This window comes from Vulpes vulpes, chromosome 12 (assembly GCF_048418805.1).
Source record: "Vulpes vulpes isolate BD-2025 chromosome 12, VulVul3, whole genome shotgun sequence".
In the NCBI taxonomy this organism is placed as follows: domain Eukaryota; kingdom Metazoa; phylum Chordata; class Mammalia; order Carnivora; family Canidae; genus Vulpes; species Vulpes vulpes.
In genome coordinates, this window is record NC_132791.1 from 181,779,477 (window position 1) to 181,797,890 (window position 18,414).

General features: G+C 38.8%; 1 protein-coding gene across 1 annotated transcript in view; it reads right to left on the reverse strand.

The window, feature by feature from the left end:
* The window catches only part of SNTB2 (syntrophin beta 2), a 110,717-nt gene that overhangs the window by 42,712 nt on the left and 49,591 nt on the right, over nucleotides 1-18,414 (reverse strand). The window contains exon 2 of the mRNA XM_026011578.2: nucleotides 13,684-13,897. Within this exon, the coding sequence (XP_025867363.2) occupies nucleotides 13,684-13,897 (214 nt within the window). The remainder of the gene's footprint in view (nucleotides 1-13,683; nucleotides 13,898-18,414) is intronic.

Below are 18,414 nucleotides of genomic sequence, written 5' to 3' on the forward strand. Positions count from 1 at the left end.
TTTTTTAAATACTTAGAAAATTCTGGTATAAGGTATTGCTAGGTAAATAAATCCAACTGCCAAATAGTGAACTGAAATTTCCACTATGTGGAATAGAGAAAAGAGAAAATAACTGAAGAATAGGACTTTTTATGAAAATCTGAAACTTGCTTTTAAGGCCTGGGTAAAATTACATAGTTAAATCATCCACTGAGTCATAGGAGAAAAAGAGTTAAGAGATCTTTAACTCTAGGCCTGTTATTTGTTAATGCCCCACTGAGAACAATCCAAACTTCGAAAGTCACCTTTAGGAATTTGATAAATTTCTCTACAAGTACATCAAACAAATTTCTTAGAAAGCAATTTATTGGGCACTGTTTTCTGTTTTGGTCAAAATTTTTGCCAAGATGAGCTTAAAAAGTCAAATAAATAAATGAAATAGATGTATACACTTCTGTGTTCTAACAGTGAACATATGTATCTTTCAAAATGGACAAAAGATAAAGCTCTTAGGAGTGTTTTTCATGGTAGGCTAAAAACTGAAAAACTGCCACTGACCAGGTACAGATCTTTTTATTCTTTCATCTTTCTGAAGACAGTTTTTGCTGCCTTGAAGTACTGTCATGAGATCCTATACTACTTTAGAAGATAAGTAGCTTACTTGGATACTAGCATGCCTGCCTTGAAGCTTGTGCCCCTCTCTTTTGCCACATTTCTAAACCCTTTGTGATTCCATGTATTTCAATTTGCCATACTTAATATGGCAAATACACATTGTCATCTCAACTGTCATTAGATTATCCTTTCTTAAATAAATATTTATTGAGAACCCACTATATGCCAGCTATTTTTTGAGACACTAACAATGGAGATACAGTGGTGAAAAAAGATAGAAAAAAAAAAATCTCTGCCTTCATTGGATCTATTGTCTAATGACGACGGCAAAAATTTAACAATTAATACAATTACAGATTACAATACCTGCTCCTATAAAGGACTGTGATAACTACTATGAATTTCTTGTCTAAAAGAGGCAAGATGGTAGGGGCAAAAAGCAGGACTGCAATGGAGGCCTCTACACCTCCAAGGCACACTTACCCAGCTAGTGTCACACTCTGAAACAGGTTATAAACACATCTACCTCATACTTACCGACTCACCTACCTAGTCCCCTTCCTCTCACTGGAGTTAGTCACCTAGCTATCTGAAAGGCTAGCCACTAGTCTATCTATGTTTTTTTTTTTAATTTTTTTTATTATTTATTAATATAGTCATACAGAGAGAGAGAGAGAGGCAGAGACATAGGCAGAGGGAGAAGCAGGCTCCATGCACCGGGAGCCCGACGTGGGATTCAATCCCGGTCTCCAGGATCGCGCCCTGGGCCAAAGGCAGGCGCCAAACCGCTGCGCCACCCAGGGATCCCTCTATCTATGTTTTATATGCCTTCAAAGTTCTAAGGCAATGGCCAAAAGGCCAAAAAATTCTAGAAAAGAGTCACAACATAAAATAAGATCTGGGAACAGTCAAAACTTGAGCCCATACTAGAAAGCTCATATTATTAAGAAAAAAAATCTTTAGATAGCAAGTCATAAGCTATTTGCTTTTGTTTTGTTTTTCTGTGCTGGGTGCAAAATCTGCTTAAGATTCTCTCCCCCCACCCCGCCCCTCTCTCTCTTAAAAAAAAAAAAAAAAAAGTAAAAACCACCTAAATATCCACCAATGGAACGGATTAAAAAATGTGGTATTATACAAAGAAGGGAATATTATGCAGCCTTAAAAAGGAAGAAAATTCTGGTACATGCTGCAACATGGGTGACCTTGAGGACATTATGTTCAGTGAAATAAGCCAGTCACTAAAAGAGAAATATTGTATGAGTCCACATATATGAAGTATCTAGAGTAGTCAAACTTGTAGAAATAAAAATTAGAATGGTAGTTGCCAGGGGTTGGGAGGAGGGGAGAATAGGGAAAAAATAATTATTTTAAATGTTCTGAAATGGGTATGGAATTTTAGTTTTGCAAGACTAAAAATTTTTGGAGATTGTTGCACAAATATACTTACTACCACTTAACTATACACTTAAAAATGGTTGAGATGGTAAATTTTATGTTATGGGTATTTTACCACAATTAAAAACTGTAATATAAATTAATTAGAAATAACCTTGTGGTGGGATGCAAGATGGATTACAGTAGATAAAGATATGGCCTGGGGAGATTTAATTGGACCCAAAGAAGGATAAAACCAGAGAGTTCACCAGTAGGATAGACTTCTAGGCAGAAGGAAAAGCCCACCAAAAGTAGAAACAGGAAGAGAAACAAATAGCTTATTCATATTAAACTTTATTTTTTTCCCTCAATGTTATTTTATCACATCTATTCTTTCTGATGCTATTTTTCACTATATCAATTTTTGTTGTCATGATTCTTAAGCTAAAAAACTGGTTATATTTTCTAGAAGAAAAATAGCTATACATTTGTTATGGGAAGATTTAAAGCAGTATATTACACTCAATAACACAATAAATTTTTGCAATAAATATTGCACTAAAAGGCAGAATCATTTCTAATTCTTTTGATGAGTTAATAATTGTAATATCCAGAAAAACTGCTCAAATTATTATTAAAGTAGTCAAACTTATTTTAAAGTTACTTAATGGGGATGCCTGGGTAGCTCAGTGGTTGGGCATCTGCCTTTGACTCAGGGAGTGATCCTGGATTCCCAGGATTGAGTCCCACATCAGTCTCCTTGCATGGAGCCTGCTTCTCCTCCCTCTGCCTGGTTCTTTGCCTCTCTTTCTGTGTCTCTCATGAATAAATAAATAAAATCTTAAAAAAAAAAAAAGTTACTCAATGACAAGTTATCTATAAAATTCAATGCTGGATTATTAGATGTGTGACTGCAAACTCAAAGCAAGTTGTTGTATATTTTCTTTATTGCTTATACTATTTTTTTAAAGATTTTATTTATTTATTTGAGAGGGGGAGAGAGAGAGAGAGAAGAGCCCAACTAGAGGCTCAATCACAGGACACAGGGATCATGACCTGAGGCAAAGGCAGATGCTCTACTGACTGAGCCACCCAGGCGCCTTACTTATACTAATCTTAGGAAGAAAAAGCATTTCTAGTATTTCTAGAGCTCCCTATAAAACATAGCAACTGAGCACACACATTTAGTCAACTCCTTCCTAAAATCCCACTATAGGGCAGCCCCGGTGGCTTAGTGCTTTGGCACCACCGCCTTCAGCCCAGGGTGTGATCCTGGAGGCCCAGGATCGGGTCCCATGTCGGGCTCCCTGCATAGAGCCTGCTTCTCCCTCTGCCTGTGTCTCTCCCTCTCTCACTTTCTGTGTGTCTCCCATGAATACATAAATAAAATCTTTAAAAAAATAAAATAAAATAAAATCCCACTATAAACACTTAAAGGGGATTTTTTTAAAAATATATTTTATTTTATTTTATTTATTTGAGAGAGCAAGGGAGGGAGACAGCAAGCGAGAGACAGAGAGAGAGAGACAGAGACAGAGACAGAGAGAGAGAGCGCACAAGAAAGAGGAGGGGCAGAGGGAGAAGGAGACTGCTTGATGAGGAGGGAGCCCGATATGGGACTCGGTCCAGGACTCTGAGACTATGACCTGAGCCAAAGGCAGATGCTTAACTGACTGAGCCACTCAGGTGCCCCAAAAGTGATTTTTGTAAAATGTAATGGACTTTTTCTTTCAGCAGTATTAGGTTTATATAAAAAACTGAGTAAGAAGTACAGAGAACTCCAAAACACCACCCCTCCCTGACTCTCCACAATATACCCTATTATTCACATCTTGCATTAGTGTGGTCCATTTGTTACAACTGATGAGCCAGCCAATAATGATACAATATTATTAACTAAAATCCCAGTTCACTCTTTGTATTGTATATTCCAAGTTTTGACAAAAGTATGCCATAGATCTACCATTACTGTATTCTACAGAGTAATAATTTCACTGCTCTAAAAATCCTTGTGCTCTACCTATTGGTTCCTCCATCATTCAGGCCCTGGCCCTGACTTGTGGTAACCACTAATCATTTTACTGTCTCCATGGAATCATACAGTATGTCACTTTTTCAGACTGGCTGCTTTCACTTAGAAATATGCATTTACGGTTTCTCCATGTCTTTCGTCCTTGAGAGCTCATTTCTTTTTATTGCTGATTAATATTTTATTGTCTGGATGTACCACACAATTTTTTTTATCCATTCACCTACTGAAAGACTTCCTGCCTGCTTTCAAGTTTAGGCAATTCTGAATGAAGCTTCTATAAACACTGGTGTGCAGGTCTTTGTGTGAACATTAAGTTTTCAACTTCTTTGGGTAAATAATGAGCACAAGTAGTAGGTCATATGTTAAGACTATGTTTAGCTTTGTAAGAAACTGCCAAACTGTTTTCCAAAGTTGCTGTACCATTCTTCATTCCCACCAACAATAAATAGGAGTTCCTATCGTTCTGCATTCTCTCCAGCATTTGGTGCTGTTGGTGTTCTGGATTTTGGCCATTCTAATAAGTGTAGTGGTATCTCATTGTTTTAATTTGTAATTCCCTAATGACATGTGATGTTGAGCATCTTTCATATTATTATTTGCCATCTGTATTTCTTCTTTGCTAAGGTGTCCAGATCTGTTGCCCATTTTTATCTGTTTTTTATTTTTTAAAGATTTTATTTATTTATTTATTTGGGGGGAGAGGGGGAAGAGGATCAGCCAGGGGAGGGGGAACTACAACAAAATTATGGAAGCTGGCAAGCAGACAGAGGAGTTAAATGACTTAGCAGACCTAAGAAAAGTGAGGAGTGAAATCCCAGTCAATCCATGTTGCAGAATCCTGAATAGGATGGGGAATTAGAGCATGAGTTAACTCTGGGAGTGGGAGTAAAGCACATAGCTAAAATAGAGAAGCTGGCTGCAAGTCTGTTCCAGCATTCCCCACACCCAGCACTCAGTGACTGCCCCACCCTCAACCTAGCAAAAGATTCATATCCACCCTTATCCCACTAAACTGAAAAGAGCCAGTGATATCCTGAATTCAGTCCCCATATCAAGCTAGTTGTTTGGGGCTATTTATTTCCACTGGGTTGCTTTGGCACTATAACCAGCTTAACATCCTTTAAACACATGCTAAAAAGTTCAGTCGCAAAACCATGATGAGAAATTTCTTTCACTCCTCCTACTGACCTACTTAGTACTAAAGATAGGAATCTGTTCATCCTTCTCTAGGCACAAAACGTTCCACCTTCTGAAAATGCCTTTACACTTCATACAGTTTCTGGGACAGTCTCTCAGACTCCTTTGACACAGTCTAAACTCTGAAAATCTTGATGTCAAAGATCCTAGTTATTAATAACCAGAAGAATGGAAAATAAATGTTATAAAATAAAACTAAACCTGATTAAATAGGATAAGACAACAGGACCTCTAGCCTGGAAAAAGATGAAAATTGACAGTAAATTAGTTCACAAGGCAGGAGCACCAATTTTTCATGAAAGAGAAATTTAAGTTTCTTAAGAAGGGACTGTGAAATAGAATATTAATTTATAAGACACTGAAAAGAAACTCCAAAACAGGAGTGATGATTCTAGGATCCAGAAGACTTTGCCTTTGGAGAAGGAGCCCCACAACTGATAAAGGGGGCAAAGTATTTCAGAAAGTCTAGTGCTGTTCTAAAAGAAAAATTCAAATGAAAACTCTGCTAATAAAAATCTGAAGGCAGTCTGCCAGTAATTGTTTGGGCCCATGGGAGAGAGGAGGAGACAGCTACAGTGTGAAGAGTTTTGGCCACTAGTCAAACCACTGAGGATTTCCTGAGAAATATAAGTACATTTTGATCAGATGAATCAAATTAATGTTTAGGTACACCGAAACAGGATTCTGTAAGTCTAGCCTGTTTATTTCTCCTTTTAGTTGTCTTCGACATATCTTATATATTTAATAATAATCATATTGTTTTAATATTTCAGAAAGCCAAAATTTACCTTTTAAATGAGAAACAGCCAATATGAGGACGACCAAGACTTCGTGAACCAGCTCAAATTAACATTTATATTTCTGGAAAGCAGCACTTAAGAACACCTTGTCATTGCTAAACTCCACACTGCCCACAGTGCTATTTGTGAAAGAATGGGCGCATGTTCTTTCTCTGGACTTCATCAGTACTTACTTAGCTTTCACTTCCCACAATGAACAGCTTAGAACTATGAGAATGCCTAGTGAAGTCTTGAAAACTCAAGTTGGAAGAAGAGAACGAACTTCCTCCTCCTCCTTACTTATTCTGATGGTCAGCACTTTTTCTCAGCTCTAGACACTGAAACTAGATCAAAGTAGTAATAAAACAGAAAAAAAGATGTTTCCCTCTCAGGTCAAGTAAATTTTTGGTTTAGAAAGTGAAACCCTGGGCAGCCTGGGTGGCTCAGCGGTTTGGCGTGGCCTTCAGCCCGGGGCGTGATCTTGGGAACCGGGGATCGAGTCCCATATCGGGTTCCCAGCCTGGAGCCTGCTTCTCCCTCTGCCTGTGTCTCTGCTTCTCTCTCTCTGTGTCTCTCATGAATAAATAAATAAAATCTTTAAAAAAAAAAAAAGTGAAACCCTTATATCAAGATGAAAGATGATTCACAAAGAGATTCTACTACTTTCCACTGGAGTAGTTAATATTAAAAAAGACTGACACGGGGATCCCTGGGTGGCGCAGCGGTTTGGCGCCTGCCTTTGGCCCAGGGCGCGATCCTGGAGACCCGGGATCGAGTCCCACATCAGGCTCCCGGTGCATGGAGCCTGCTTCTCCCTCTGCCTGTGTCTCTGCCTGTTTCTCTCTCTCTGTGACTATCATAAATAAATAAATAAAAATTAAAAAAAAAAAAAAAAAAAAAAAAAGACTGACACCACCAATGTTGGCAAGGACGTGGAACAACGCAATCTCTCATGCGCTGCTGGTGTATTTAACTTATTAATAACAGTATTCATTTAAATGGCACAATCACTTTGGAAAAAAGACTGGCATTCAGAAAACGAAACTTTTATTTAAGGGATTTATTTATTTATTTCAGAGAGCAGGATGGCGAGGGGTGGAAAGGGAAAGGGAAAGAAAGAATCTCCAACAGACTCCCACTGAGCAAGGAGCCCAACTCGGGGCTCAATCCTATGACCCTGAGATCATGACCTGGACTGAAATCAAGAGTTGGACGCTTAACCCACTGAGCCACATAGGCGCCCCAGAAAACTAAACTATTTTACCCAGCAATTCCACACCTAAGACTTTACCAAAGAAAAATGAAAATGTATGCCTACAAAGGGTTCTACAAAAATATTCATAGTTACTTTATTAACTCTAAACTAAAAATAGGGCAGCCCCGGAGGCGCAGCAGTTTAGTGCCGCCTGCAGCCCAGGGCCTGATCCTAGAGACCCTGGATCGAGTCCCACATCAGGCTCTCTGCATGGAGCCTGCTTCTCCCTCTGCCTGTGTCTTTTCCTCTCATTCTCTCTCTGTGTCTCTATGAATAAATAAATAAAATCTTAAAAAAAAAAAAGATAAAAAAAACTAAAAAGTTTCCATCAATGCAAAAACACATAACTGAATTGTGATATATTCATATAACACAGTATCATTCAGCAATAAAAGAGAAATAACTACTGATATATGCAGTAAGATAAATGACTCTTGGGCAGCCCCGGTGGCCTAGCGGTTTAGTGCCGCCTTCAGCCCGGGGTGTGATCCTGGAGACCTGGGATTAAGTCCCACGTGGGGCTCCCTGCATGGAGCCTGCTTCTCCCTCCCTGTGTCTCTGCCTCTCTCTCTCTCTGTCTCTCATGAATAAATAAATCTTAAAAAAAAAAAAAGATAAATGAATCTCAAAAACCTCATGCTGAGCAAAAGAATTCTACCTCAAAATAGTATCTATGATTGCATTCATATGAAGTTTCAGAATAGTTAAAACTAATCTGTAGTAGAAAGTCAGAACAGTAATAGCCTTTGAAGGTGAGAGAAGGAATTGACTGAGAAGTGGCACAAGAAAACTTTCCAGGGTGATGGTAATGTTCTACATCTTGATAGGCTTATGTTACATAACTGTATGCATTTGTCAAAGTGTATGATTTGTGCATTTTATTATCCGTAAATATTTCCTCAAAAGAAAAAAAAAACTACAATGAAACACCAAAATTTACTTATTTATATGCATACTTATTTATATGCATGCTTATTTAAACGGAAATATATTAATGTCTGCAATTCACTCTGAAAAGTATCAAGAAAAATTAAAATGGAGTGACATATAGACAGATAGGTCAACTTGTGCTAAAACAGGTATAGTAGGGACGCCTGGGTGGGTCAGTGGTTGAGTGTCTGCCTTTGGCTCAAGTAGTGATTCCAGGGTTCTGGGATCGAGTTCCACATCAGGCTCCCTGCATGGAGCCTGCTTTTCCCTCTGCCTGGGTCTCTGCCTCTCTCTCTCAGTCTCTCATGAATAAATACATAAAATATTTTTAAAATAAAAATAAATTTTAAAAAAAGCAGGTATAGGGGATCCCTGGGTGGCTCAGCGGTTTGGCGCCTGCCTTTGGCCCAGGGCGAGGTCCTGGAGTCCCGGGATCAAGTCCCATGTCGGGCTCCCGGCATGGAGCCTGCTTCTCCCTCCTCCTGTATCTCTGCCTCTCTCTCTCTATGTCTATCATAATAAATAAATAAACCTTAAAAAAAAAAAAAAAAAAGCAGGTATAGGGGCAGCCTGGGTGGCTCAGTGGTTTAGTGCAAGCCTTCAGCCCAGGGCCTGATCTTGGAGACCCGGGATCGAGTTCCACATCCGGCTCCCTGCATGGAGGCTGCTTCTCCCGCTGCCTGTGTCTCTGCCTCTCTCTCTCTCTCTCTCTCTCTCTCTCTGTCTCTCATGAATAAATAAATAAAATCTTTAAAAAAAAAAAAAAGCAGGTATAGTAAAATGTTCACGGTTGACTCTAGGTGGTGGGAAAATGAATGTTGACTATAGAATTCTTTTGACCTTGCTTTACGTGGAAGATCTTTTACAATAAAACATTAGGAAAAAAGTAACGAATGTTGGGAAACCACATGCCCACCAACGGCCTAAAGAACAGAATAAGTATTTTCCACATTACGGAACATTTAGGCCTATTTCTTGCTCTGAGTTTTACGAGAGACTATGTTGAAGATTAAAATTTCCAAATAGAAATATGGTCAGTTATATAAAGCTGCAACTTGATAAATGTTTTGCTCACAGATGTCCTAACAAAACTTATTTTTACTGTTCCTGCGATGGATTGGTTTTTTCCATGGCTTTAAATGTTACAGCTGTGTTACTTGTCATGACATCTTCCTGAGACAGAGCTGAGATAAATTTAAGGATCAAAGAGCTCCAAGTGATTTTCTAGATATTATCTTATTTATCCTTGAAGTAGTTCTAATGTTGAGCAAACATTATTATGTCCATTTTACAAACAGAGAAAATAGGACAGAGAAATTAAGGGATTTATTTAAGGTCATAGGACACAAATGGCACATGAAATAATAGTATAGTGAAAGCTTACTATGCCAATTTTGCAATCATCCTCTTATTTAATCTGCATATAAGCTTTCATTTTGTACAGGAGGAAACCAAGGCTTACAGAAAAGAAATAGCTTGGCCAAAGTTTCAAAGCTCATCATCTAACTTCTATCTGACTAGCTAATGGGTTCTGAACATTTTTTTCTCCTAAGACATATAGATGTTCCCACTCCTGTGGACATAACTGAAGTTCTGCATAATTTTGCCAGGCACTAATTCTACTGCTTTTCTTTTTCTCCAGAAAGCACACTGGAATGCAAGGAGGAGTGATAAAGAAATAACTTTGATTCTCTTACAATTTATATTTTACAAAAAGCAAATTATCTATAAATCTTAGCATTTCAAGTAAAATGAGAAACAAATTACTTTGTAGCATTAAGATTGAGAATCTACAATAGCCTGAATCTTCTAAGACTTTTCCTCATTTAGTATACCATGGTCCAGGAAACTGACCCTCTCTTTTTTTTTTTTTTTTAAAGATTTTATTTATTTATTTAAAGATTTTATTTATTTATTCACAAGAGACACAGGGAAAGAGGCAGAGACACAGGCAGAGGGAGAAGCGGGCTCCATGCAGGGAGCCGAATGTGCGACTGATCCCGGGATTCCAGGATCACGCCCTGGGCTGAAGGCAGATGCTCAACCGCTGAGCCACTCACCCGTCCCTGACCCTCTCTTATCGAAGAGCAAGATGTGATACAAATCTTGTAACCCAAACTTCTGTCTCCAATTGGTTCTGAAGATCTATTTCAAACCTGATCATGCACCAAATGTCTTTAGCATTTAGTATGTATCCTACAGAGTGTGCAACCCGTGATCCTGGCCTTTAATAAAGGCCAAAGGTACTGAGCTCTAAAAGATGTCTAAGTAGAAGATAAAGTAGCACAATCTTCAATAATACAGCCAAGTCACATCACCTTCCTCCTCCCACAACCTCAGAGTTCTGTAGAAACTTTATAACACTTTTCTTTTTCTCTAATACCCCACCATATCAGCAGCGCTACAGGTGCTACAGACTGTGTCCTGCCCCATTGAATCCATATGTTAAAATCCTAACCCTCGATGTGATATTAGGAGATAGAGCCTTTGGGAGGTGATTAGGTCATGAGCGCTCTTATAAAAGAGACCCCAGGGACACCTGGGTGGCTCAGCAGTTGGGCACCTGCCTTTGGCTCAGGTCGTGATCCCGGAATCCGGAATCGAGTCCCGCATCGGGCTCCCTCCGAAGAGCCTACTTCTCCCTCTACCTGTGTCTCTGCCTCTCTCTCAGTCTGTGTCTCTCGTGAATAAATAAATAAATAAATCTTTAAAAAAAAGAGAGAGAGAGAGAGACCCCAGAGAGCTCTCTAGACTCTTCTGCTATGTGAGGACACAGCAAGAAGATAGTCATCTATGAATCAGGAAGCCGGCCCTCACCAGACACGGATTCTGCTGGCACCTTATCTTGGACTTCTATCCTTCCTATTCTTGGACTGTGAAAAATAAATTTCTGTTGTTTATAAGCCACCCAGTCTATGATATTTTGTTACAGCAGCCACAACAGACTATGACAAGAAATACCTATTCTCATTCTCAGAAATGATTTACAATGAAGAGACTTAGCCTGAAAAAATTCCTCAGCCTGACAACCAGTTGACAAATTTAGTTGCTGTTTGTTCTTTATCACATTGTTTCTCTATTCTAGTTCCTTCTTTGTGGTCCTTACTTATTTTTTTCCTAATTTTTTTAAGTTCATAATTAACCAAAAGCTCTCCAAAAATGCATTTCATTTGAAGAAAAAAAATAATTTTGATCTAAAAGTTAGAAGTGATTACTTTGCAAATTAAATTCTTACTTTATGAAAAAAAAGCAATTCTTTAAAGACCAAGCTGTGTTGTATTTAGATATAATTTAACATGCACACAATCTTTCATGAATAAATCTATATGTAACTTGAAACAATTTCCATAATGTCTTGAACTTGTAAAAGAAAGAAAACAAGATCAATACAAATATATCAGAACATAATTTTCAAAATGTGTAAACATAATTGGCAGTTAAGACTTCTTCAAGCTACTCTTTAAAAAATATTTTTTGGGGGGGATCCCTGGGTGGCTCAGCAGTTTAGGGCCTGCCTTTGGCCCAGGGCGTGATCCTGGAGTCCTGGGATCGAGTCCCGCATCAGACTCCCTGCATGGAGCCTGCTTCTCCCTCTACCTGTATCTCTGTCTCTCTCGCTCTCTCTGTGTCTCTCATGAATAAATAAAATAAAAATCTTTAAAAAAAAAACTTTTTAAAAAAATTTATTTATTTGAAAGAGAGCAAGCAAGAGAGAAAGCACAAACAAGGGGGAGGGGCAACGAGAGAGGGAAAAGCAGGCTCCCCGCTGAGTGGGGAGCCCAACCTGGAGCTCAACCCAGGCCCCAGGATCATGACCCGAGCCGAAGGGAGATGCTTAACTAATTGCAAGCCACTCTTTCTTAAGAACCTACAATGAACCTGGCTCTGTGCAAAGGGTTCATATTATTGTCTCATTTAATCTGCACACTGAGTTAAGTATTATTATTCTTTTTTTAAAAAAAAAAATGAGGATACGGTGGTTTGTGGAGGTGAAAGGATTTGCTCAGAGCCTTCCTTTCAGCAGGTCACCCTAATCAAGATTGTCTGATTTCCACAAGAAGGTTTATCTGATTGCAGAGCTCAACTCTTTCCAGTATGCCACACACACAATATATTACAGAGCAGGACTTTTAATGTCCCCATGGTCTAAAATCCCCAATGTTGGGGCACCTGGGGGGCTCATTAAGCATCTGCCTTCAGCTTGGGTCATGACCCTGGGGTCCTGGGATTGGGTCCCTCATCAGGCTCCTGGCTTCCCCTGTTCATGCGTTCTCTATCTTTCAAATAAATAAAAAATCTTCAAAAAAATGCCCAAGGTCACTGAGCTTCCTGCTGTCTTCTTGTGATCCATCCCATCCTGATTGGGTATTTGGCTATACATTCAGATCAGAAGAGACCATAAAACTGAAAGTACATTATATAAAGTCTGGTGCTTAACTAGGTCTTTGGATAAGTTTCTCTCTCTCTTTTTCTCCCCCTAATCTCTAACCAAACACTAGGTTTACCAGTATCACCTCACAGAATCACTGAGGACAAAGTCACAGAACCTGAATGGTTATAGAACTATGCGAGGGACACTAGAAATTATTCAAAATCAACTCTCTCTATTTACAAATAAGGACACTCAAGTCAAGAGATGTCAAGTTGCCAGGGTCACATTGCTAGCTGAGGCAGCCATATCTATAATCAGATCTCTGACTCTACATTATGCACAATATAAGGAGTTTCCATCTGAGGAGACATTTAAAATTTAACAAGGTTTTTAAAATTATGAATTAAATTCAGAGTGAGAAAAGTACTAATATTCCAGAAAAGTGTGAAATTAAGAGAAGTCCTTCTACCCTTCTAATCTATTTTATTTATTTATTTATTTATTTATTTATTTATTTACTCATTCATTCATTCATGAGAGACACAGGGAGAGAGAGAGGCAGAGACAGGCAGAGGGAGAAGCAGGCTTCATGCAGGTAGCCAGATGTGGGACTCGATCCTGGGTCTCCATGATCACACCCTGAGCTGAAGGTGGAGGTAAACCGCTGAGCCACCTGGGCTGCCCTACCCTTCTAATCTTATTTTACTCGCTGGGAGGAACCACCATGAAGTTTCTTGTGTGTTTGTCCCAAATTTTTCCATATATGTATATGTACATGTATGTGTACAGTAATTTAAATATGGAACTCCACGGTCACCTCGGTGGCTCAGTGGTTGAGCATCTGCCTTTGACTCAGGTCATGATCCCAGGATCGAGTCTCGCATCGGGCTCCCCACAGAGAGCCTGCTTCTCCTTCTGCCTATGTCTCTGCCTCTTTCTCTATCTCTCTCATGAATAAAGAAATAAAATCTTTTTTTAAAAAAGATATATATGGAACCCCCAAAATTATTCTCTCATCTTAGGCTGATGTTTTCCTCTGCATAATGTTGTCAACAGTCATATTATTAACAATATGCATGAGTAATATTGCAATATGTCCCTAAGTTTGTAAAGCTGTGAGTACGATATTCTCCCTTTAGGTACAGCTCACCTGTTTTCCAGATCCGGCATGCTTAGGTTTCTAGCAGCAAAGCACATTTTGAGAGGGATGACCTTCCTGTCCTTGGTGCTGTTCTGGTGTTTTGGAGAACCAGAGTCCTCACTGCCACTAAAGCTTGGTGACTGAGGAGATGCACCTTCCCAAGGTAGATCTGATACTAATGATGGTTTCTTGATATATGGTGTTACTTCTCGGATGAACTTGACTACAAACAAAAATCAAAGAAGAAGGTTACTGTTTTTGCTTCCTATGAACAATGACAACTGAAATACACACATACATTTAATATCTGTTGGTCAGTTAAAAAAGACACTAAGTTAAAGAGCCAGCACACAGCATTTTAGGATTGGAGAATATCTTAAAGGCTACATAATCCAAACGAAATGCCACTACTATATTCTAAAAAGTTTAACTTCTGAGCTTTTGCATGTATTTTTCTTTCTGCTTAGGATTCCTCTTTCTCTGCCTGGTCAACTCTACTTCAGAGTTACCTCTTCAGCAACCTTTCCTGTCAACTCTCCCCAGGGTATTACCAACACACCTCTGTCACAACCTCTCAGCACCCTGGGTTATATCCTTTGCTAATACTTCCAACCACCTGCTGGGTCTGAGTTCTTTGAGGGCAGGACTTATGATGGATTCAGTCTTAGTATCCAACACCTAGTACAGTGTGTGCTCAATATATGTTTGAAAATGAGTTAAAGAAACAAATGGAGACGCCTGGGTGGCTCAGTCGGTTAAGTGTCTGCCTTTGGCTCAGGTTGTAATCTCAGGGTCCTGGGATTGAGCCCCACATGGAACCCTACACTGGGCTCCGTGTTCAGTGGGAGGTCTGCTTGTCCCTCTCTCTCTCCCCCTGCTCATGTTCTCTCTCTCTCTCTCTCAAATAAATAAAAATCTTTAAAAAAGAAAAGTATTTTAAAATTTCCCAAGTTTCCAAAACAACAACAAACAAATAAATAAATACTTGGATTATTTCCATAGTTGACCAGCCATGAATAAATCTCCTGGTGACAGATTCAGTACCTCCTGAGACAGTGTCACTTAGTTTTAGACAACTCAACATTTAGAAATTCTTGAAACTTCCACAAACTGGTTTGCAGTCTACTGAAGCCATACAGAAAAAAACTTAATCTCTCACATGAGAACAACTTAATTATCTAAAAACTGATTATTTCTCTCTTTCCCTGACTAAGCTAAATATTTCTAGTTCAGTTAAATTCAATTCAACTCAATCAGTATTTTTAGCTACCTATCAACTGCCAGTAATTAGTCTATCCACTAAAAACAAATTAAGCATGGATCCCACCCTCAAAGAATGCCCAATCTATTAAGGGAGACAGCTATATTAACACATCATTATAGATTTGAAAACAAATACAAAAATAAAGTGTATTCAAGGTAAGGTATTTTGATTAATGGTAGCCCCAAATTAAAACATAGCTTTTACTAGATGGCAAACTTTTTTAAGTTCAATTTTAAGACTCATTAAATACTTCTTTGACCCTGGTCATGACTAGCAACTGCTGTCATTTGAGGCATGGTGTTCTTGTTTCAAAAACCAAACTGAGGATTATTAAAATTTTAAATGTCATTAAAAATGTAAATGGTTGAATGCAGACATAGTCATCATTAACCCTGCTATCATGTTATATTATATCAGTATTCTACTCCCCTCTCAAATTCTAATGGGGTAGGTTATTACAGTAGTATCATGGGAATTAAAAACTAGAAAGATATGATCATTGTCAAGGTTTATCAATATCATAATAGTCAGTATTAACATTCCACAGCACTGGAAACTTTACAAGCCGGGGTGCCTGGCTGGCTCAATCAGTTAAATGGATGACTCTTGATTTCAGCTCAGGTAATAAATCTCGGGGTCATTGTATGGAGCCCCACATCAGGCTCCACATTCAGGGGGTTGTTTGCTGGAGATTCCCTCCCTTTGTTTCTGTCCCTCCCCCTATGCATGTGCTCTCTCTCTCTCTTAAATAAATAAACTTTTCTTTAAAAAGAGCTTTATAAGCCAATGAAACTTTACTAACAAATAGATTTCTAAATCTAAAAAATTATCAGATGTTTCTAAAAACACACTTAAGTCTTTAAAATACTGTTTCTTTTTGAATAACTAATACATGCATATAAGACAAAATTCAAAAAATAGAAAAGATCTTAAGATTTTTATTTACAGGATGCCTGGGGGGCTCAGTGGTTGAGCCTCTACCTTTGGCTCAGGGCATGATCCTGGGGTCCTGGGATCGAGTCCCACATCACACTCCTCGCAGGGAGCCTGTTTCTGCCTCTGCCTATGTCTTTGCCTCTCTCTGTGTCTCTCACGAATAAATAAATAAAATCTTACCAAAAAAAAGATTTTTATTTACTTTTTTTATAAAAGATTTTATAATAAAACATCTAGATTTCTAGCAGCCCAAAACTCATCCCTGGAGACAACCATTATATGGTCTTTCAGATATATGCTAGATATGCTAGACATATGTAAAAATAAACATACACATGTACATATATACATGCATATATATATATAGACATACACTTCACATAATGGTAGTATATAGTGCTTACTGTTTTGCATCTTGTTTTTACTTAATATTGATAATATAAGTCCAGCATTCTGTAGCTCATTCTACAGCATGATGTGGTGACATATAGTCCTTTGGACTCAGATAGATTTGGTTCAAATACCAATTGTATTTTCTACTCAGAGTTACTTGACTGTTAAGAGGTTTTCATCTTTATAACCTACTAGTGTTTAGTAACACTAAACAAGTAAAAGCTTCAGGCATATACTAAAATTCAAGGGATCCCTGGGTGGTGCAGCGGTTTGGCGCCTGCCTTTGGCCCAGAGTGCGACCCTGGAGACCCGGGATCGAATCCCACATCGGGCTCCCGGTGCATGGAGCCTGCTTTTCCCTCTGCCTATGTCTCTGTCTCTCTCTCTCTCTGTGTGACTATCATAAATAAATAAAAATTTTAAAAAATTTCAATAAATAGTACATGCCTTTCTTTTCTTTTTATTTAATTACTTAAGTAATCTCTACACCCGATGTGGGGCTCGAACTCATGACCCTGAAATCAAGAGTCACATGCTCTTCCGAATGACCCAGTCAGGAGTCCCATGTGCCTTTTTTTTCCCTTCCCTAAATTAAGTAGTTAGAATTTTCTTTTCAATTTTTTTTTTTTATTATTATAGTCACAGAGAGAGAGGCAGAGACATAGGCAGAGGAAGAGGGAGAGAAGCAGGCTCCATGCACCGGGAGCCTGATGTGGGATTTGATCCTGGGTCTCCAGGATCGCGCCCTGGGCCAAAGGCAGGCGCCAAACCGCTGCGCCACCCAGGGATCCCATGTAGTTAGAATTTTTTTTTAATTTTTTTTTTTAAATTTAGTTTTTCATGAGACACACAGAGAGAGGCAGAAACAGGCAGAGGGAGAAGCTGGCTGCCTGCAGGGAGCCTGATGCAAGACTCGATCCCAGAACTCTGGGATCACAACCTGAGCCAAAGGCTGGTGCTCAACCACTGAGCCACCCAGGTGTCCCAAAAGTTAAAAATTTTTAACAGCAATCAGTAGAAAGGTGAAATTATTTCCTTATAAGTTATAAAACAAGATCTGTTGAAATTAAGCATAATCCTAGAAAATATAATAATGCTAATGCCAACTTTTAGATATAGTTTATGTGTTTGTGTATGTGTGTTTGCTTCCTATGCACAGTTGTGATACATGCATTTCTAGGTTGAGAAGGGAAAAGCTAGGGATGCCTGGGTGGCTCAGTGGCTGAGCATCTGCCTTTGGCTTAGGGCATGATCCCAGGGTCCTGGATCAAGTTTCCCGTCCGGCTCCTTGCAGAAAGCCTGCTTCTCCTCTGCTTATGTCTCTGCCTCTCTCTGTGTGTGTGTCTTTCATGAATAAATAAAATCTTAAAAAAAAAAAAAAAAAAAAAGGTAAAAGCTAGCTGCCTCAAGTCATCAAGGAGATTTTTTTCATCCTAGAAAAATAAGCAGGGGTGCAGCCTATATATCCCTTGAGCGGCTGACTCAGGCATTTCAATACATGCTTTAGTTTTGTGCTTTCAAGAGAGGATTAGATCACAAGAACTTTAGCAGAAATTCCTAGGTTTCTAGTCACAGCCAATGGCAGAGACTTGCTTTTTGAACATTTAAGGCAGTATACCAACTATTGGGCTACCAACCAGAGGAAATTAAAGGCATTCTAAAAGATTACTCTTGCATATTATAGTGGTAAAAAAAGGACCCCTCATGATCTACTCAGAAGTTCATTCAGTCACATAGTAGCATCACTAAACTGATAACTGCACATATATTTAAATAAAACAGACATATGTACTCAGCCTATTTCATGGCCTCATGAAAGAGCAGTGGTTTCACTCAAGTTGAGGACAACTGGCTCATATCCCAATCTAACTAGCCATCCATAATAGCTGAAGAACTGAATATACATCTGTTTCTAATTTACCTGAGATATGGGAGAGGTGGAAAGTTAACAGTGTTCTGTTTAAGTCCTATAATTAGACCTCTCCAGTTACCATAGTACTCTCACCTGGATCCCTGGCAGGAAAAGTAAAGACTCTATACCCCTATATGGCATTCAGGTTGACTTAGTACTCATAATATACTTCATAATTACTTAATTTTTCCTGATAGTTGTGTAAATCATCCTCAAAATGTTTAAACACTGATGT